Source organism: Scleropages formosus, chromosome 5, assembly GCF_900964775.1.
Source record: "Scleropages formosus chromosome 5, fSclFor1.1, whole genome shotgun sequence".
Classification (NCBI taxonomy): Eukaryota; Metazoa; Chordata; class Actinopteri; order Osteoglossiformes; family Osteoglossidae; genus Scleropages; species Scleropages formosus.
The window spans coordinates 17,285,531-17,302,269 of record NC_041810.1 but is presented as its reverse complement, the minus strand read 5'-3'; the positions used below and the strand labels follow the sequence as shown (position 1 = coordinate 17,302,269).

The following is a 16,739-nucleotide window of genomic DNA, read 5'->3' as shown; positions in this document are numbered from 1 at the left end:
TGAAAGGTCTGGGTGGCGATGACAGGGACCCCCCCCCACCCCACACCGCACTCCTTCAGCCAGATACTGGTTTCCAGCTTCCAGCTGGGCTTCAGGGTTTTGTTGCCAACAAAATTCAGTCTGACACTCTCCCAGGTCTGGCTAATTTGTCAGAGCTGTGCAAACATCTGCTCAGGGTGATGATTTCCAGTCCAGGAGAGCTGCCATGCATATCCGTTAGGTGGCATTTACTGAGGCCAGCACATTTCCCAGAAGTCTGTAAATCATGTACACTGAAAACAGGAAGCAGCTCAATGGGGTTGCTTTTAAATTCTTTTAAAAACAAAGCCCATAAAAGACAGTTATACAAAACATTATGGCCCTTTTCCTGTTTCTCAAGAGATGGATGGGAAACCGGGACGGAAAACTTAGTCACAGAACACCACCTGGAGGAGGGCAGGAGGATGAATGGTTGATTCAGCAACACTCCTCACCTTCAGACGGTTGTTCTCATTCTTCAGGTGCTTGATGCTGAGACGCTGAGCCTGGATCTGCTGCATGAGGAGAGGAGAGTCCACCACCTGGACCTGACCTGGAAGTGTGCCTAGACTGGGCACTGGAGGGGGCACAGCAGTGTATGGTTAGAGTGCAACGATGCTGAATTCCAGGCTCCCCAGCAAGACCAAGGGAAGACGTCTACTGTCTGGCTAGTGGTCACAAACAATGAGTCACGCTTAGTCAGGACCTCGGAGTCAATGAGTGGCATTTACAAAGCTGAGATCCTATCAACCACTCAGCAGGGCAGTTAGCACACTGATGCCTTAACACATGCTAGCTTCAAATTGAAGAAACTACAATTTGGAAATGCTTTTTACGTTCATAGCCTCTTGCTCCTGGTTAACACTGGAGAAATAAGACATTATTTTGAGTTAAAGTTCTCCATTCTCTTTTTTGCTGAGACAGAATACATATAATCCAAGATGTTGTGTTTCTTCACACTTGCACAAGGGAACCAAGGATGAGGAAACTCACCTCCTGTCACACTTGTGACTATGGAGGCAATGCCAGAGGCTGGACCTGCCCTCAGCCCTTCCACAGTTGACTTGGACTGGCTGTTGAGGCGCTGCTTCAGCTCAGCCTTCTCCGCCTCCAGCTGGTCAATGTCGGCCTGCAGGGCATCCATGGTCTCCTCAAACTCCCTGCAGGAGGGAAGGACTGGTGGTGAACTTTGTTTGCCTCAAGACTCCACATGGAGACAGAACAAAAGGTTGTTATCTGGCAGGAAAGTACGCGCTAGTAGTGAAAGGGTCGACTTTAATCTCGTTCCAATGGCCACAAAGCACAAATTCAAACCAAATTGCTCGCTGAATACCAAACCCACGCCAACAATATCCAATTTTTTGTCTTAATTGGAGTTCCACTAGCTTTCCACTACATCCAGACATCAAATTAACACTACTGAATGAAGGACCCAAATTTGGCAATGCACACAAAGTGTCAAATTAATGTTAACCTCCATGCCAAAGATGCCTTCTCCTCCCTTTGAGTTCCTTCATTATCCTCACTCTACACCCCCTGCCTCCTTACTTCTCTTTCTTCTTGAGCAGAGTCTGGGTCTCGTCCAGTTTGGTCTGGATCTTCTCCACACGTTCATCTGCATCTTTGGACGAGCAGTCCAGCTTTTTCTCAAGCAGGCTCAGCCGAACATGTGCCTCGCTTAGCTCCTCGCCCTGAAAGACCCCGTGGGCGGACGGACACACAAACACACAGATGACCATTTATCTGAGAGACTTAATAATCAGGTATCAAAATTAATTAAAAAACATGTTTTAAAGCTTAAAACATTTTGGATACATGAGTGAACTAGTGCTAAGCTCCAGAAGCACACTGCATTTAATCTAGACGTTTTTAGATCATGCAACGTCAGATGACAACTAACAAGTAAATATTACAAAATTAAACCATACTCTGGATAATGGTCACAGCAGGTGATCTGCTCCACCTGTGCTTCCATTGACTTACCTTGATCTTTAGTGACTTCTTGAGCTCTTTGATGACCATTTCCCTGTCCTCAAGCTTGACCCCCAGCCCTTCCGTGTCTGTGATCTCTGCCCTCAGTGCAGCCGCCCTTAGCTCCACTGGTGGAGTATTCTGGAGTGGACAGTTTGAGAGTGATAGCATAGGTTTGAGCACTGGAGAAGCATAGTTAAATTATCGTACATACCTTAAATCTGGAAGCAGAGGGTGGGAGGTTTTCAGCCACTTATGAATAATGTAAACACCCTAAGGCAACTTGATTCAATGTTCATCTTTCTCTCCTCAGCCAAGAGGTGTGTGTCTGTGTTGCTCAAGCTTACTGCAAAGACTCAGGTTTATCCAACAGAAGTCTGGTATTAAATAAAAATAAAGACACCTGAGGGCAAAAAAGTATATCCTCAAACCTTTGGACTGAACAAAAATGGCTTCCCTCTCTACACTATGTCTATGCTGCCGGCACCAGATATTTCCACCAACTGGCACATGAAGGCGTATGCAGACTGAAGTGCTTCTCTCACCCGTTTCTGCGGTTTGGCTGCGTCGTACTCTCCTTCCTGCATGGCAGTGGCCATCTTGTTCATGGTGGCAATGATGGCACTGCAGGACTGGCGCAGGCACTCGTAGGGGTGAGTGCCCTGGGAGCCATACACCTGGAAGAACAAGGCAGATGGCGTGTGTGTTTTAAACCATCATGATCCACACCATAAACACACTGATCCAGAGCCGGAGATTCCTGGGGATTAATTTTGCTCAAACACATTTGATTTGGCCTTCGATTTTTGCTGACTGCTTTAGAAATTTGGGCCAGGTTATAATGCCAGCAAGGTGAAGGATTCCACATCCTTGATTATTATTGGTCTGGATTTATAAATGGCTTTTTAAATAGGAAGGACAGAAAGGGCGATTTTTAAATCTCATTCAGGTACATGAAAAGCACAGATGGCATCCTACTGCTCCGAAGGCTGCATGAATCCTGGCTCCAGGGTTAAACCCCTTGGTGATTTAACTTCACACACTCATCCCTGGACTCTTTAGCAATGCTTAAGGTGTTGTACTGTGAAAGGTTGCGGTAACAATGCAGTCATGACAGCATCAGTGTTTGACACATCCAGGGAATGTGTTTGTAGCCTAAAAGGAGACAGCTGTGCGGTCACATACCTGCTCTCCCGCAGCGAAGGCCACGTCCTCCAGCTTGAGGGCAGACAGGCCCTCGTGCTCACCCAGGGACGCCGCCATCTGGGTCCCTGCAGCCGCCACCTCCTGCAGCACAGCCACCACGTGTATCAAGTGCTTCCGGCAGTCAATCAGGGAGTCCGACACCTGAAACAGATGGCAGCGAATCACTAAAACTGGCACAGTCCTGCCCCCTTGCAATGCAGACACGCCCATCGCAGCTTTGTGACATTGTCACTGGCACATAGCACTGTCCCCTTGTTACAGTCAACATCATTGGGGAAAGAATTACAAATCATATTTTTACTATAACCAGTGGAGCATCTAATGGTAATTACAACAAAATTACCAGTTTTTAAAAGTATATTTTAGGAGTCAATCTGGTGCTGGCTGTGCAGCGGTTCTGTTGACATGTGCTGGGCTCTTGCACAAGGTCAGTCAGGTTTAACGCATCACTTTGCCAAGGGGACTCCACTTCTCTTCTAAAGTTTCCCCCGATTCTCCTCCAGGGATCTGTGACCTATAATCTCGGGTGTAGTCCAACTTGGCCCAGCTTTCCAGCCGTCTGTGACCCAACCTCTACCCCAGTGTGGACCCCCAGGGTTGAGCTCGTATGCCAGGCCCACCTGTGCTTTGCGGCAGCTCAGCCAAGAGGCGCTGGGCAGGAATTTAACAGGGCAGGAGGGGAACGATCAAAAAGCATTTGAAAATACATGTTTTTGTTGGCAGAATTGAGTATTTAAAAGTGCCATTCTGTTAAGCTGTGTGCAGAATGGCCTCCAAAACAGATACTCATTGTGTGACTGCTGTAAATTTTTTAGAGGTTTCAATCTCCTTAGTGTTGCCAGACCCACAGGACTAAGAGGTTTTTAAACGCACATAATGAATATGTATGTAAAACGTATAAGCATTTGATCTTTTACGCCACAAAAACTGAAGACTGTAGTTCCATGGGTTCATGGTGATTTCTTCAAAAAACCTAGTTATAGTGGTAACTACATGAATGAACTAAAGAACATGAAAGGTGCACATGTGGAAATTTACAAAAAACTTAACTGCTCCAAGTTTTCCAGCTCAAAGTGGGTGCAGCATACCTGCTGGTTGAAACTCAGAGCTGCTGGGATTCCAGGGACATCAGCATTGGGCATTCTGCGACGGATCTTCTTGCAGAACTGACGGGTATCACTGCAGAAGGTCTCCACATCCTTAAACAGGATGACCAGATTACTGGCCTCCTGCCCGGGTTCAAGGAAAGCTCGCAGGCGACCCACCTCCATTGCTGTGCAGTCCAGGGCACTCTGGGTAAACTGCAGAATGTAAACAGGGGTTACAGAGGTCTGTACCAAAACGTCACACATAAATCAGAAAATAAAGGTTAATAAAACAGAGTTTTCAATCATGGCTAAATCACAAGACATAAGTATAGGGTAGCACGGTGGCACAGCAAGTAGCACTGCTGTCTCACAGCGCCTGGGTGGTGCGAGAGGATGTGGGTTTCATCCCTGCTTAGTCTGTGCGGAGTCTGCATGTTCTCTCCGTGTCTGTGTGGGTTTCCTCCAGGTGCTCTGGTTTCCTCCCACAGTCCAAAGACATGCTGTTCAGGTTCACCCATAGTGTGTAAGTGACAGAGTGTGTGTTCCACTGATGTATGGAGGAGTGACCCATTGTAAGTAGCGTATCTAGCAGTGAAAGTCACCTTGGTGAATAAGGTGTGTGGGCTGATAACACTACACAGAGTTCACTGGAAGTCACTTTGGAGAAAAGCTTCTGCTAAATAAATAGAAGTATCTGAGTGACAAGGGAATTTGACAATATGATCATTAGTTGGCTTGTCAGGATATCTCAGTATTGTTCCAGTAGACCAATTTCCTATTGGATAATGCTGAGTCGTGGCACAGGCAACATATTAAATTAGCTGGATAAGAGGGTCACTCTGCAAGAGGGCACAATAAACAGGACTGGGAACATTGTACTGAAGATTGCAGTTACAGAAACTTTGCTCTCTTTGCTTACCTTAATGTGGTCAGCCAGCTGCATAGTACAGTCATCTGCCTGCTCAGCCAGGTGGATGCTGTACAGTTGCTTTGAAGGAAAGGGATGAGACAATACAGATGATACTCGTGCTTTAAATGGCCAGACCCGATCAACTAAGCATGATTAATCAACTGAAAAAAGCAGCGCACATTCTACAGGAAACCCCGATGGGCCTGATGGTTTAGAGGGATTAAAGCAGAGCTCAGTTAAACACTACTTCACCTCTCAAGACCCCATGTCATCAGTACATTTACAAAAAAACATGCTTAGTCAACCAAAGTCAACACAGGTTGGTTTTCAGAATCACCAACCTGGATGTTTCATTTAGCCCTGACTTTTAAAATAGCAATACTCAAACCAGTGTGTGCTTGCCTGCAGTTTTTCATTTTCCCCAAGTATTCCACAAATGTGCTTGCTTAGTCAAGTGAATACAAAAGCAAGTGACAACAACCACCTTCCTGGTGCAAAGTGTAATAAATGACTTGCAAATCGGAATGGTGCAGACTGCGATACAAGAGCTGTTCAAACACTCAATAAGTCACGTCTTGCTGAAAACCGGCCTCTTGCTGAATGCATGCTGCTGAATTTTCCGTGTCTGTAAACTAGATTTTAAAGTAATGAGTTTTACGTGCGCATCTGAGGGCTCTGGGTGATTCAAGGGGAACCAGGAACTTAATGCTTTTCCCATCCAAGCATGAAGCTCTGACTTTGTAGTGAATTCAGCTGACAAAATCCACAACATGGCTGACAGGCATTCAAACACCCGGATGTCCCCCCCCCCCCACCTCAAGGGTAGAAAGGAACAAAATTGGAGAAAAGCAAACTGAACATGATGTTGCGCTGCCTTGATAAGCTTTCTTTTTATCTACACCTTTCCTCAAATTCCACAAAGACCAACAGAGATTAATAAGAAGGTTGTGGAAAAATAACTTGGCAGTTTCTAGGCATTGCTCTGTACCTGGTAGTACTTGATGGCTTTGGTGAGAGGTTCCATGTTCACTGTTTCATCCAACTGGTCTTTGTGCAGCAGATCAATGAGGTGGTCTAGTGAGCGTTCGTGCACATTCATCTCTGGGTACAGGGTGCCCATCTTCTTATACACATCCACACTGCACTGGTCCAGAGCACTGCGCCACAAAACACACAGGCTGAACACTAACAGCACACTAAACCACTGAACATGGAATGATGGTAGTTGCATGAGTCATATTTGGTCTTCTTTTATGTTCCATCCATAATAATAGTCTTGCAGCCCAGTTCCGCCTCCTCCTTGTGATGATTTCCTGCTTTCTTAAAAGATTTCCTCAGATCTAAAAACTTCAGAATGATATGAAAACTTCACTTCAACCCAGCTAAATAATGTGGTGCTTGGTGAAAAGCTAATTAAATACGATACCTCATTTAAAATTCTGCACAACCTAGAGTATTCAGAGCTTCGATTCTTTGTGAAACTCTCTTTAGAGGCCAGGAGAAGTTCAATAAAAGGTACTCTTGAGTTCAATCTAAATTTGAGGCCTCTCTAGCACTCTGCTCAATGAGTACATCCCTCACTCTCCTATATTCACCGGTAGAAAATCTCAAGCACTCAATCATCATGCTCTCAGCGCGGTTTTGGGTCAACGCACCAACGTTTGTATGCTGGAGCAATCAACCTTGCTCAGCAGCAGCAGAGTCAGAAGAGCCATGGCTGTTTATAAATTCTACAACTCCCCCATCTATATATTGCTTCATTACGTGGCCTAAATGGCCAATTAATAGTTAAACCTGTTAAACATCTACTCCCACAAACATGTACAAAGTCACAGAAATCAACACATATTTTGTTAGATCTGGTGAACATAGAGATGCAAATTACATTGTCTTGCCAGAAATCCAAAATGTCAAATTGACTTGGTAATTACAAAAAGAACTGGGATCAAAACTATGCACGCAGATGGCCTTCTGAAGACAAAACTACAGTTTACTGATCAAAAGAGGGCAAGTTTTTACACAGAACACTTGTCTGGCTACACATTCACACACTGCTGCTGCTTGCAAGCCTGTGAAGCCCTTGTGCCCTTTAGTTTTACCATAAAATGGTTATTTAGGTGTGTAATGACCCATTCCATGCTGCTTTAGAAGGAATCCTGTGTAGCAGAAAAACAGAAGTAGTGCAGGTGCAAAAAATAAACCGCAAGTTGCATTGGTTAAACCAAGTAGGTAATTAAAATAGAATGTGCAAGTTAATCATTGATTCATTTTATCTGTTAATTCTAATAATTTTATACAAGAATAATGTCCATCCCTATAGGCATCACATACTTTTAAGGAAGCAATGTATGTAAAAACTACACAAGGGCAGGGATGGTTTTTGTGTAAATATGTTGAACTTTAATCTGCTTGACGAATCCCACATTTTTTGAATAATTTAAGAATCCTTGGATCGTGTTTTGAAATCTTAAACATCAAATGTAAAATGTACAGACAAACAGAGGTCAAGTGGCACTTCCTTTTCAAGAACAGGATCAGTGGAAATGTGCTCTGCTCCACCAAATGCTTTGTAAGCAAAAAAAAAAAAAGACTAGTGCTGTCAGAAATTCCACTTGGAAAGATGCTGACACAGTTTGACCTCTATCTATATGGAGGAAAAAAATCCAATTCACTTTGATATCACCGTAAATGATATGCACCGACAACTCCATTAATATTAATCCCGAGATGAAATCAAAAACAGAGGTATCACTTTGAAGATCTGGAGGGATTTCAGACTTTCATGGCAATGTAATAACATCTGGAGAAGCTCACAATGAGAGTGGTGTGCTTGCAAAATCGCCAGTGGTTGTCTGAGAAAGGCCTGAGTGGCTACTTTCCCAGTCTGGGTTGAGATCGCCATCTGGTGGCAGGCATTAATGTGACAAAGGTGGGGTGCAAGCGGCGTGAACGTACTGTTCATATTTGTGCAGGGTGGCCTGCAGCAGGCTAAGGGAGTAGACAAGGCCAGCGGCGAAGCTCTGCTGCTCCCCGGCACTGCCCCGCAAACTGGCATGTGCCACACTGCCCTCGTGCAATGAAAACTTCTCCTGTGTCTGCCTGCTGATCAGCTCTGCCTACAAACAAAACAAGGAACACGCTCTTCGTGGCTTGGACCTTATTGCAAACATAACACAGTACAGTACATTCTTGCACAATGTATAACAATGTGAACTATAAGTATTCAAAAAGTTAAACTAAAGGCTCCAACAGCAATATCAACATGGATTCACATGAATGAATTTTGAGAAAAGGACAACAGCACAGATCCGCACCGAAGCCCCACCTTGCAGATTAGCCTGGGGATGAGCAGCAGCACCAGGATGCAGTCATGATCTCCTCCATGCCGCAGGAAAGAGTCTGGCATGAAGGAGGTCAGCAGGGACACCTGCCTGGTGGCCTGAGCCACCTCCATCTTCCTGAGCTCCATGTCGATGGCCTGCATGTACCAACACAGAGACAGGACTGCTCAAGGTCAAATGTAGCACATGGAAGGCTGTCTTGACACTGGTCCTTTTCACAAGTTTTGCTGAAGCCTGGAAGGTGAAATAGACCACAGTTTATACAATGCCAGATCCTTTTCTGGGTGTGGTCGTACCTTAGCATAGGCTTTGGTTTCAGCAAACTTGATCTTGAAGTCAAACAGCTCTGCTGTGGGCTGCTGCTCTGCCGTGGCCTCCTGTTGGTTGGTCAGCTCCCTGTTCACCTCCTACATTCGACAGAAGGAGTACATTTCCTTTCAACCTAAGATGATGTTTAGATTCACATTTACCACAGCATAGGAGCCTCAGATGACACAACCTTGAAGAAATAGTTTGAGCCTTTTATGCTGAAGAACAAATAAAAATATGGCTTTAAGTCTATTAAAAGAGTTCTATAGAATAAAAACTACTGTTGAAAAAGAATTGAGACAGATCTAAAACACTCTAGATAATAAACATACTGTACAGAACCCATGGATGCTAGGCTCTTCAGACCACACATTTATTTACATTTATTCATTTAGCAGATGCTTATCTCCAAAGCGACGTACATCTCAGCAAAAATATTACTTGTGCATTACATTAACAGACATGGCTGCAGACATGTGACTTAAGTAAACCTAGTTTGTTACCTTCCACTTGACGCACCAATGTTCATTGCTCAAGTAGGTGCATAAAATGCAGGATAGATGAATCCTGATAACCTCCTTCCAAATTTATTTTTACAGTAACATACAAACACAAATACAATGCTGGAGTAGCAGCTGTATAAAGGCTTATCTGGGGGTGCTCAAAGTTACAGTGCATGAACATTTACACCATACATGAGCTGGAGAGATCTTGGGCGAAATGAGTCTGGAAAAAGTGAGTTTTCAGACCCTTCTTGAAGGTAGACAGAGTTTCCGCAGTTCTGAGTGAGAGGGGAAGGTCATTCCACCACAACGGAGCCAGAACTGAGAACCTCCGTGCTTTACCTTTTGTGACATACAGATTCACAACTCACCTGGAGATGTGCAGTCAGCTCACGGTACTTCTGGATCGTCTGCTGGTAGTCTGCCACAGTCTCCTGGGCCGCCTCCACCTTCTTCTCAGCCTCCCGCACACGGGCTGCACTCAGATCCAGCTGCTCCCGCAGTTCCAGTTCTGTCTCACGTGCATTCTCCTGCAGCTCGTCGTTCATCTCGTTGATTGCCTCCTGTGTGTGAAGGAAGTCACACAGCCCATGGTGCTGTTTAACCATGACTGGGCTGCAACTCATAGTCACTCACACTTCCGCCTCTACCCTCAACCAAAAGGGTTCTGGATACTTCTGACTCATTTTTGCACTGACTGCTGAGCTTTCACTGTTATTTAGCACCTAGGGGGTACTTTTCTGCATGAAGAATAGACGGTAGCATTCCTGGGGTGGATGAACCCCTCACCAGGTCGCTAACTGTTTCCCGCAGCTCCCGAACTTTCTCCTCCAGGTCCAGATTCCTCTCTGTCAGAGTCTCCACCATCTCCTCTGCCCCCAGTGCAGCATCCACCTAGGACATGAGATCAAAGGTGAACACCAAAAACCCCAGAAGCCAAGAGCCACACAGTGGTCATAGCCCTGACGATTAGCTTTGTCAGAAACAAAGTCCTCACCACCCTAGACATATGTTAAAAGCCAGTTGTAAGCACATTTACTTCAGTACCCAGACACTGTAGTTTGGTCATCTGCTCATTGTTATTTATTTATTTATTTTATTTTTTTAAATGAAAGATGTGGCTGTCCAACTGCCCCCATTAACACTGGTGGATGGATACAGAAGGGAATTTACATTCTACTTTTTTTTTTTTTTTTTTAATATTGCAAATATTTTAAGACCTGTATTCTGCTGCTGTAACATAATTTCCCTTGTGGGATTAATAAAGTATATATATCTATCTATCTATCTATAAAATTCCCTCAGAGGCCTCCAGTGAATCTCTGGCTCATCCAGTTCACCACCACACATCCTGCTTAAGCCTTAAACAGATTAACAGTAAATCTGTGGACCTTGGAAACATTAACTCAACTGCACAGACATGAAAGAATCATAAATCCTATAAAAATCCAGTTCTTCAGTTCATGGCCAATTATAGCAAGAGATTTTAGAGTCAAACTTCAGAAAATAACCAAACAAATTTTTCCGGGCAGTTTGCAGACTCAGCCACCTGACCTGTTCTTTGAGCTCATCGATGGTCTGCTCAGCCTGTCTCATCTCCTCCATCAGCTTGTCCTTCTGCTGGCGCAGAGACTCCAGCTCTGCGTTCTTCTTCTCCATCTGCTTCTGCAGCTTCACATGCTCCTGCTTCTCTGAGCTTGAGAGGTCTCGCATCCTGCCGGCAGGCTGAATGTCAGTGAGGCTCACTACAGCTGGAAGACCACATTCTCAGCCATGAACGTCCAGTTCATGGAGGCCAAGGGTCTTTCACAGCAAGAGTCAAAAGCTGACATTTTAACAGAGTTAAAATACAATTTCTGTGACAAGTAGCAACATATTTAGCAAGGTTTAATCTCCCTACTTGTAGAAAATGGTTTTTGCACATCTATTAGTCTTTAAGACTCATGATTCATAGAAAAAATAATTTTATTTACACAGTATATATATATATATATATATATATATATATATATATATATATATATATATATATATATATACACACACACACACACACACACACACACACAAGTTTACCATGACAGTAAGCTGTTGTGCAGGGGTAAATATCTGTGAGGGTAATGGGTGGGAAGACTCACCGGACCAGGGCCTCCTTAAGTCGGCTATTCTGCTCCTCCAGTTGCTTCACATGATAGCTAGAGGCGGCGCCGTCAGAGCCTGGGGTGGACCAACCATGGTGGTTACAAAAGAGTACAGCATTGGGGGGAAATACACTGCAACACACTTCTCAGTGTATCCCACTGCTGTGTGGTAGATCCTGTCAGAAAACCTGGTTTCTCTTTTCACTTCAACACAGTTTGTAGAACAATATAGCATTTGCACCTTTTACTAAAATGTGCCACCTTGTCAGATTAACAACCAAGAACAAATTACTTTTGTGTGCGATTCCGGGGCTTTAAATATCATACATAAAAGTGAGATGTCCACATAATTATTTTGACATTTCGCCAATTTGCTTGGAAGCCACTTCTCAAAAATCAATTTTCCTGCATCTGGCTTTCCACCAGTTTTACCTGCCATTAAATGTGTACAGCTGCCACAGAAGAATCTAAGATCAGTAACTGGGGACCATTTGCTTACCCTTCTCCTCAATCTCATGCTTGAGGATCTCCAGATCCATGGTGAGCTCTTCCACCTTCTCCTTGAGCGACTCCACCTCCTGCTGCAAAGACTCTGCTCGCTCCTCTGCCATCTCCTTGTCCAGCGTGGCCATCTCAATGGCGTCCGCGGTGTCAGCCATCTCCTCCATGTAGCGATCCCTGGCCTCCAAAGCCTCCTTTGCCTCCTACAGGAGATGGGGGAGAGGTGCAAATGGTTCATGTTGGGTTACCCACACTAAACTGGTTAATTTAGTGACAACTGTATGGGATACCAAGTTTTGGAGAAAGCAAATGACTGCTTTAAAACTATGTACACAAAAAGACCACACTTTCTGTGGACAAGAATAGAGAGGGAAATAATTTAATCACCCACACATTTTTGGTTTTTACTGAAAATGTTAATAGATAAAAAGTTTAAGTAATATTCATTGCATGATATTTGTGATATTTAATCCCCTTTAAATATACCAGGAATCTGGAGTTTATTCCCCGTAAAATTACACTGTAACCGATTCTTTCGCTTCAGTTGTGAAGAGTGTGGAGGGAGTACCATAGTTTCCCTGTTTTCACTCTGCATTCTTTGGCTGCAAGACACTGAATGAATTTCATCTTCAGTCAGGTTGAACTGTAAGAATTACTACAGTACCTTAAATCACCTTGTACCGATTATACAGCAGTTCAGGGCTATCAAGTAAAAATCTGATGTGTTTAAGATCCAATAATGGATTCATGTTTCAGTTAATCTGGCTACTACCTACACTCAAGCAATGATCCAGGAACAGTTTCAGCCTTTAGTCTAAAGGGAACGGGGTAAGATTAGTGCTGTTAATCTGCTCCTGGTTCAGTGCTCTGGATAGCTAGATGACACATCTAAAAGAACAGAGCGGTACCTTCTTGGCCTCCTTCAGCTGCTTCTGCAGCTCGGCCTGCTGTTCTTGCATCTTGCTTTTCCATTCTTGCAGCTGCTCCAGCTGGATCTTGTGTTTCTCCAGCTCTTTCAGCTTGGCCTTGTCCTCAGCCCGCTTCATGCGCAGCGTCTCCAGCTTCTCCTCCAGGTCCTTCACCTGGCTCCGCAGGGTGTCCTCCTCCTGGGGGTAGATTGAGGATGGACCACAGTTAGCAAGCCCCTTCTCCGTGTCCACACCAATGAGTGCAGGTACCCTGAACATCTCCCATACGAGATACAGCCGGCGTGCTCCAGATTCCTCATTAAACTGCTGACCTCAGATCAGCACTGGGAGAGTTAAATGCTGGTGTGGAAGCCTGTAAATGTGTAAAGTGACAAGGAGGGAGGGACTTGGAACACAGTCCAGAACATCTAATAGGATTCCAAACAGAACCAAACAGCGATAGTCCATGTTATGTTTTCTAGAGAAGACCCAAAAAAAAGCCTGTTTTCTTGCTTTAATGTCACACACTCTAGAAAACTCCCCCAAACAGAGATCTTACCTTCAGGTAATAAATGAAGCATCTACAAATGTAGGTGTTTGAAATCTGGTCTGATGCTAATCCTTGTTCTGGCTGAGGGAGAGGTGGGGCTGACCTTGCTGGGTGTGGCTTGGGGCAGGGCTCCAGAAGGTGCAACTGCACTACTGGGCGAGGGGATGACAGGTGCTGCAAGCAGGGTCTGGGAAGGGCTGCTACTGCTTGTGCTCATTTCCATAAGTGAGGCAGAGCCTGATGAATTGGAAGCAGGGGCTGGAAGGACCCGGGGTGTCTACACAGGAGAAACGTCAGTAAGAGAACACTCCAAAACATTATACAGACAACACCGTTTCCCAAAATGTCAAGCAAACCAATCTTTCATTTTAAATCTGAACTTACCTTTTCACCTTTGAATCAACACTTTGGGGTTAAATGTCAAACTCTTTGAAATAACAATACACCAAAAACTCAAAGGTGCTGAAAGGTATATTTTTTAACCACTATTGTCCCCAAAATCTGTTCAGTGTTACTTTGACAATGACGACACCTCAGTGACAAAACTCCACACACACCTACAACCATTGTGCCCCTCAAACCCCCCCCCCTGCAACTGAAGCAGTCACAGTGACACTCCATCACCTGGACCAGGGGCAGACGAGGCCAGCCCTGGCATCAGAGTTTCCCCAGTGCCCCGATTTGTACAGGAACAAATCTCCGTTGGTGATTTTGTGGCAAAGTGCCCACTAACTGAAAGGCTCTCAAGAAATGGACTCGTGACCCCTGATCTGGAATCGGGAGCCTTGGAGACATACCGGGAGCAGGGACAGGAGGGAGCAGGAAGTAGTGAGGCGACCAGGAACGTTCCGCTATCATGTATGGCAGAGTGTGTGTTAGACACACCAGCTCTACGGTTTCCTCTACATCACTGCAGTTTACTCCCATGACACTACAGCTTGACACACTTGTACACAGGTTACTCTGACTGTCATAGACTGTTTCAGTCTCAAGTGCCAAACCTAACATATCACATCCAGAAGTAAAATCCTGGAACAGTATTACCTACTGTAAACCTACAGTACTCAGAATAACAGAACTGAGGAATTTGTTCTTCAGCTATATTCATTTCTACACATTCTACCTCAGGTCACTATACTTGTAATTACCCCTGGTTAAGAATATTAATTAAAATTAGGTACATTTCAGTTTAAAGTCAGAGTAAAGTAAAAATTAATTACTGTGGGTACAATGATACTACAAGTTGTGCTTAGTCATGAGTTGCATAATTTGTTTTGTGTATTCTATAATACAGATGAAAATGTCAAATTAATGTCAATTTGCCAGTATGAATGTGTTTGTATTAAAAAAAAAAAACATTTTCTTTATATAATCCTGTGACCAACCACAGACTGTATTATGATACACTACACAAATAGGTTTAAAAAGAAAAATTACTTATAAATGTACTTAAAATGTGAAAATTAAATCTTTTAATGGCGGGATAAACTGAGTATCCTGGAGACCCTCCCTGCAGACAGCGAAAGCCACGGACATGGGTGCAAGCTCACCTTTGTGGGACGAGTGGTAGTCTGGTGGAGAGGGAAGGGGGTTTTCAAAGAGAATTGCTTAGGGAAATCAAGGGCAGACAGAGATTAAAGCACAGGGAAAGGAAGCGGCTTGGGACCATTGTCCATTACATCCAAAACCCTGTTCCTGCTCAAGAACATGTAAACCTGCTCTTTTCTCCATTTTCCCATATTCCTTTTCCAACATACTGCAATACATAGGTGTACCCTTTCCTAAGAGGTGATGTTAAATACAATCAAAGAGCTCAAGGGGTCAAAAATCTGTACTCTCACACTTACTGCATGGAAATCACTTGGAAATTGTGTATATTGCATGGTTTTTAGAACTGGCAACAGTTCTTGGTTAGTATGGATTTTGCACTGAAAACTAAGTGTTTCATCAAAACACAGGCTTACAGAGAAAAGAGCTGGCCTGTGCTGGATTAAAACAAATGACAACAAAAGTTTTTTCCTCTCAAAAACAAAGGCATCTTTTTCAGATGTTTCACATATTTTGAATTAAAATACAAGTAGGTTAAACTAACAGAAGATCAAAGGCAAAAAAGAATTTCAATACAACATCTCACAAGTGTAAAAATGCTTTATCGTGGAAGTAACTGCTCATAGATTCAGGCAAACAAATTACAGAACATAGAGACTTGTCAGCAAACCTGAAATATACTCCAGTCTACAAAATGTGGGGAAAAAATATTGTGCCTCTGTACCAAAAATGGTTGTGACTTTACACCAGACCAAAGACCTTTCCACTCAGTCACTTCAAGCAGCATGCTTCAGTGACACACACCCAGTGAGTCGTGGTAAGAACAGTTTAAAACAAATGGTGCAAACCATCCACCAAACAAAAATAAGAATAAATGTGACAATAACACAAGGCTCTGTGAAAACAATCCAAAGGTAACTACCTTCTTAGTTGACGGAGTCTACATTCATCATGTTAAAGGGAAGAGAACATATGCAAAGTAATACATACAGAGAAATTAATTGGTTACTAGTGAATTCTGGATGTAAGCAGGAAAAAGAGCAAGAGCAGAGCAAGTTCAGCAAGGTGGTGCCTGAGCTGGGAGCATCGCCACTTGCTGAGAGTCCCTTACATGTCTCGGCTCCACTGCCAGTTGGGATCGGTCCTCACAGTCTCTCCCATACTCTGTAGTGCAACTTGTACCATTTTCAAACTTCTTCCAAATGCTCACTATCTGTGCGTGTATCTGTGAGTGAGTGTGATCGCAGTCAACCGAGGCTGCTGTGTGCCGCCCAGGGTAGCAACAGGTGCCAGTTTTTCAGCTAGCTTTAGCTCTGTGTATGTAGAGACACTACAGAGCGAACTTAAATACCAGCTTGAGCTCTGCAACCCATCACTAAACTATGGTTTGTTTTCCTTAATCATTGAATTTGGCCTATTCCATATTTCTGAATTAACCTATAAAGTCGGACCAAGAATTGCCACGATATTTCACAACGTCTCTGTATTAGATATATGTTGTCATTTACATAATACGCATGCACATAGATGCTGCGTAAACATAAAACTGGTTTTAAGAAGCTTGCATGTGCTCTCATTGGTCATCATGATGTAAATGAAGAAAAAATAAATGTGTTGACTTTCACAGTATCTAGAATCTAATGCACACAGCCTGCGCGACAATACAGGCCGATTCTAAAGAACTGCACTGTGTACTCAAAAGGAGAAATGGTGACTGCATTGTTGCCTGAACCACCTCCTCTGTC

The 16,739-nt window shown here is 43.9% G+C and overlaps 1 protein-coding gene across 3 annotated transcripts in view; it reads right to left on the bottom strand.

Annotated features, from left to right (window-relative positions):
* LOC108930908 (dynactin subunit 1-like) overlaps positions 1–16,739 on the bottom strand; it is a 28,317-nt gene that overhangs the window by 4,616 nt on the left and 6,962 nt on the right. Inside the window, exons 5-25 of one of the 3 annotated variants that reach the window (XM_018746391.2) lie at positions 15,917–15,934; positions 14,997–15,053; positions 13,550–13,723; positions 12,897–13,094; positions 11,987–12,191; positions 11,485–11,563; positions 10,901–11,060; positions 10,136–10,240; positions 9,718–9,909; positions 8,831–8,941; positions 8,519–8,671; positions 8,149–8,309; positions 6,182–6,350; positions 5,203–5,271; positions 4,284–4,496; positions 3,175–3,336; positions 2,535–2,666; positions 2,002–2,130; positions 1,567–1,709; positions 1,012–1,178; positions 474–595 (exon numbers count right to left, since the gene is read on the bottom strand). In XM_018746391.2, the coding sequence (XP_018601907.2) occupies positions 474–595; positions 1,012–1,178; positions 1,567–1,709; positions 2,002–2,130; positions 2,535–2,666; positions 3,175–3,336; positions 4,284–4,496; positions 5,203–5,271; positions 6,182–6,350; positions 8,149–8,309; positions 8,519–8,671; positions 8,831–8,941; positions 9,718–9,909; positions 10,136–10,240; positions 10,901–11,060; positions 11,485–11,563; positions 11,987–12,191; positions 12,897–13,094; positions 13,550–13,723; positions 14,997–15,053; positions 15,917–15,934 (2,919 nt within the window). The remainder of the gene's footprint in view (positions 1–473; positions 596–1,011; positions 1,179–1,566; positions 1,710–2,001; positions 2,131–2,534; positions 2,667–3,174; positions 3,337–4,283; positions 4,497–5,202; positions 5,272–6,181; positions 6,351–8,148; positions 8,310–8,518; positions 8,672–8,830; positions 8,942–9,717; positions 9,910–10,135; positions 10,241–10,900; positions 11,061–11,484; positions 11,564–11,986; positions 12,192–12,896; positions 13,095–13,549; positions 13,724–14,996; positions 15,054–15,916; positions 15,935–16,739) is intronic. The other 2 variants (XM_018746392.2, XM_018746393.2) reach the window with 2 other exon arrangements.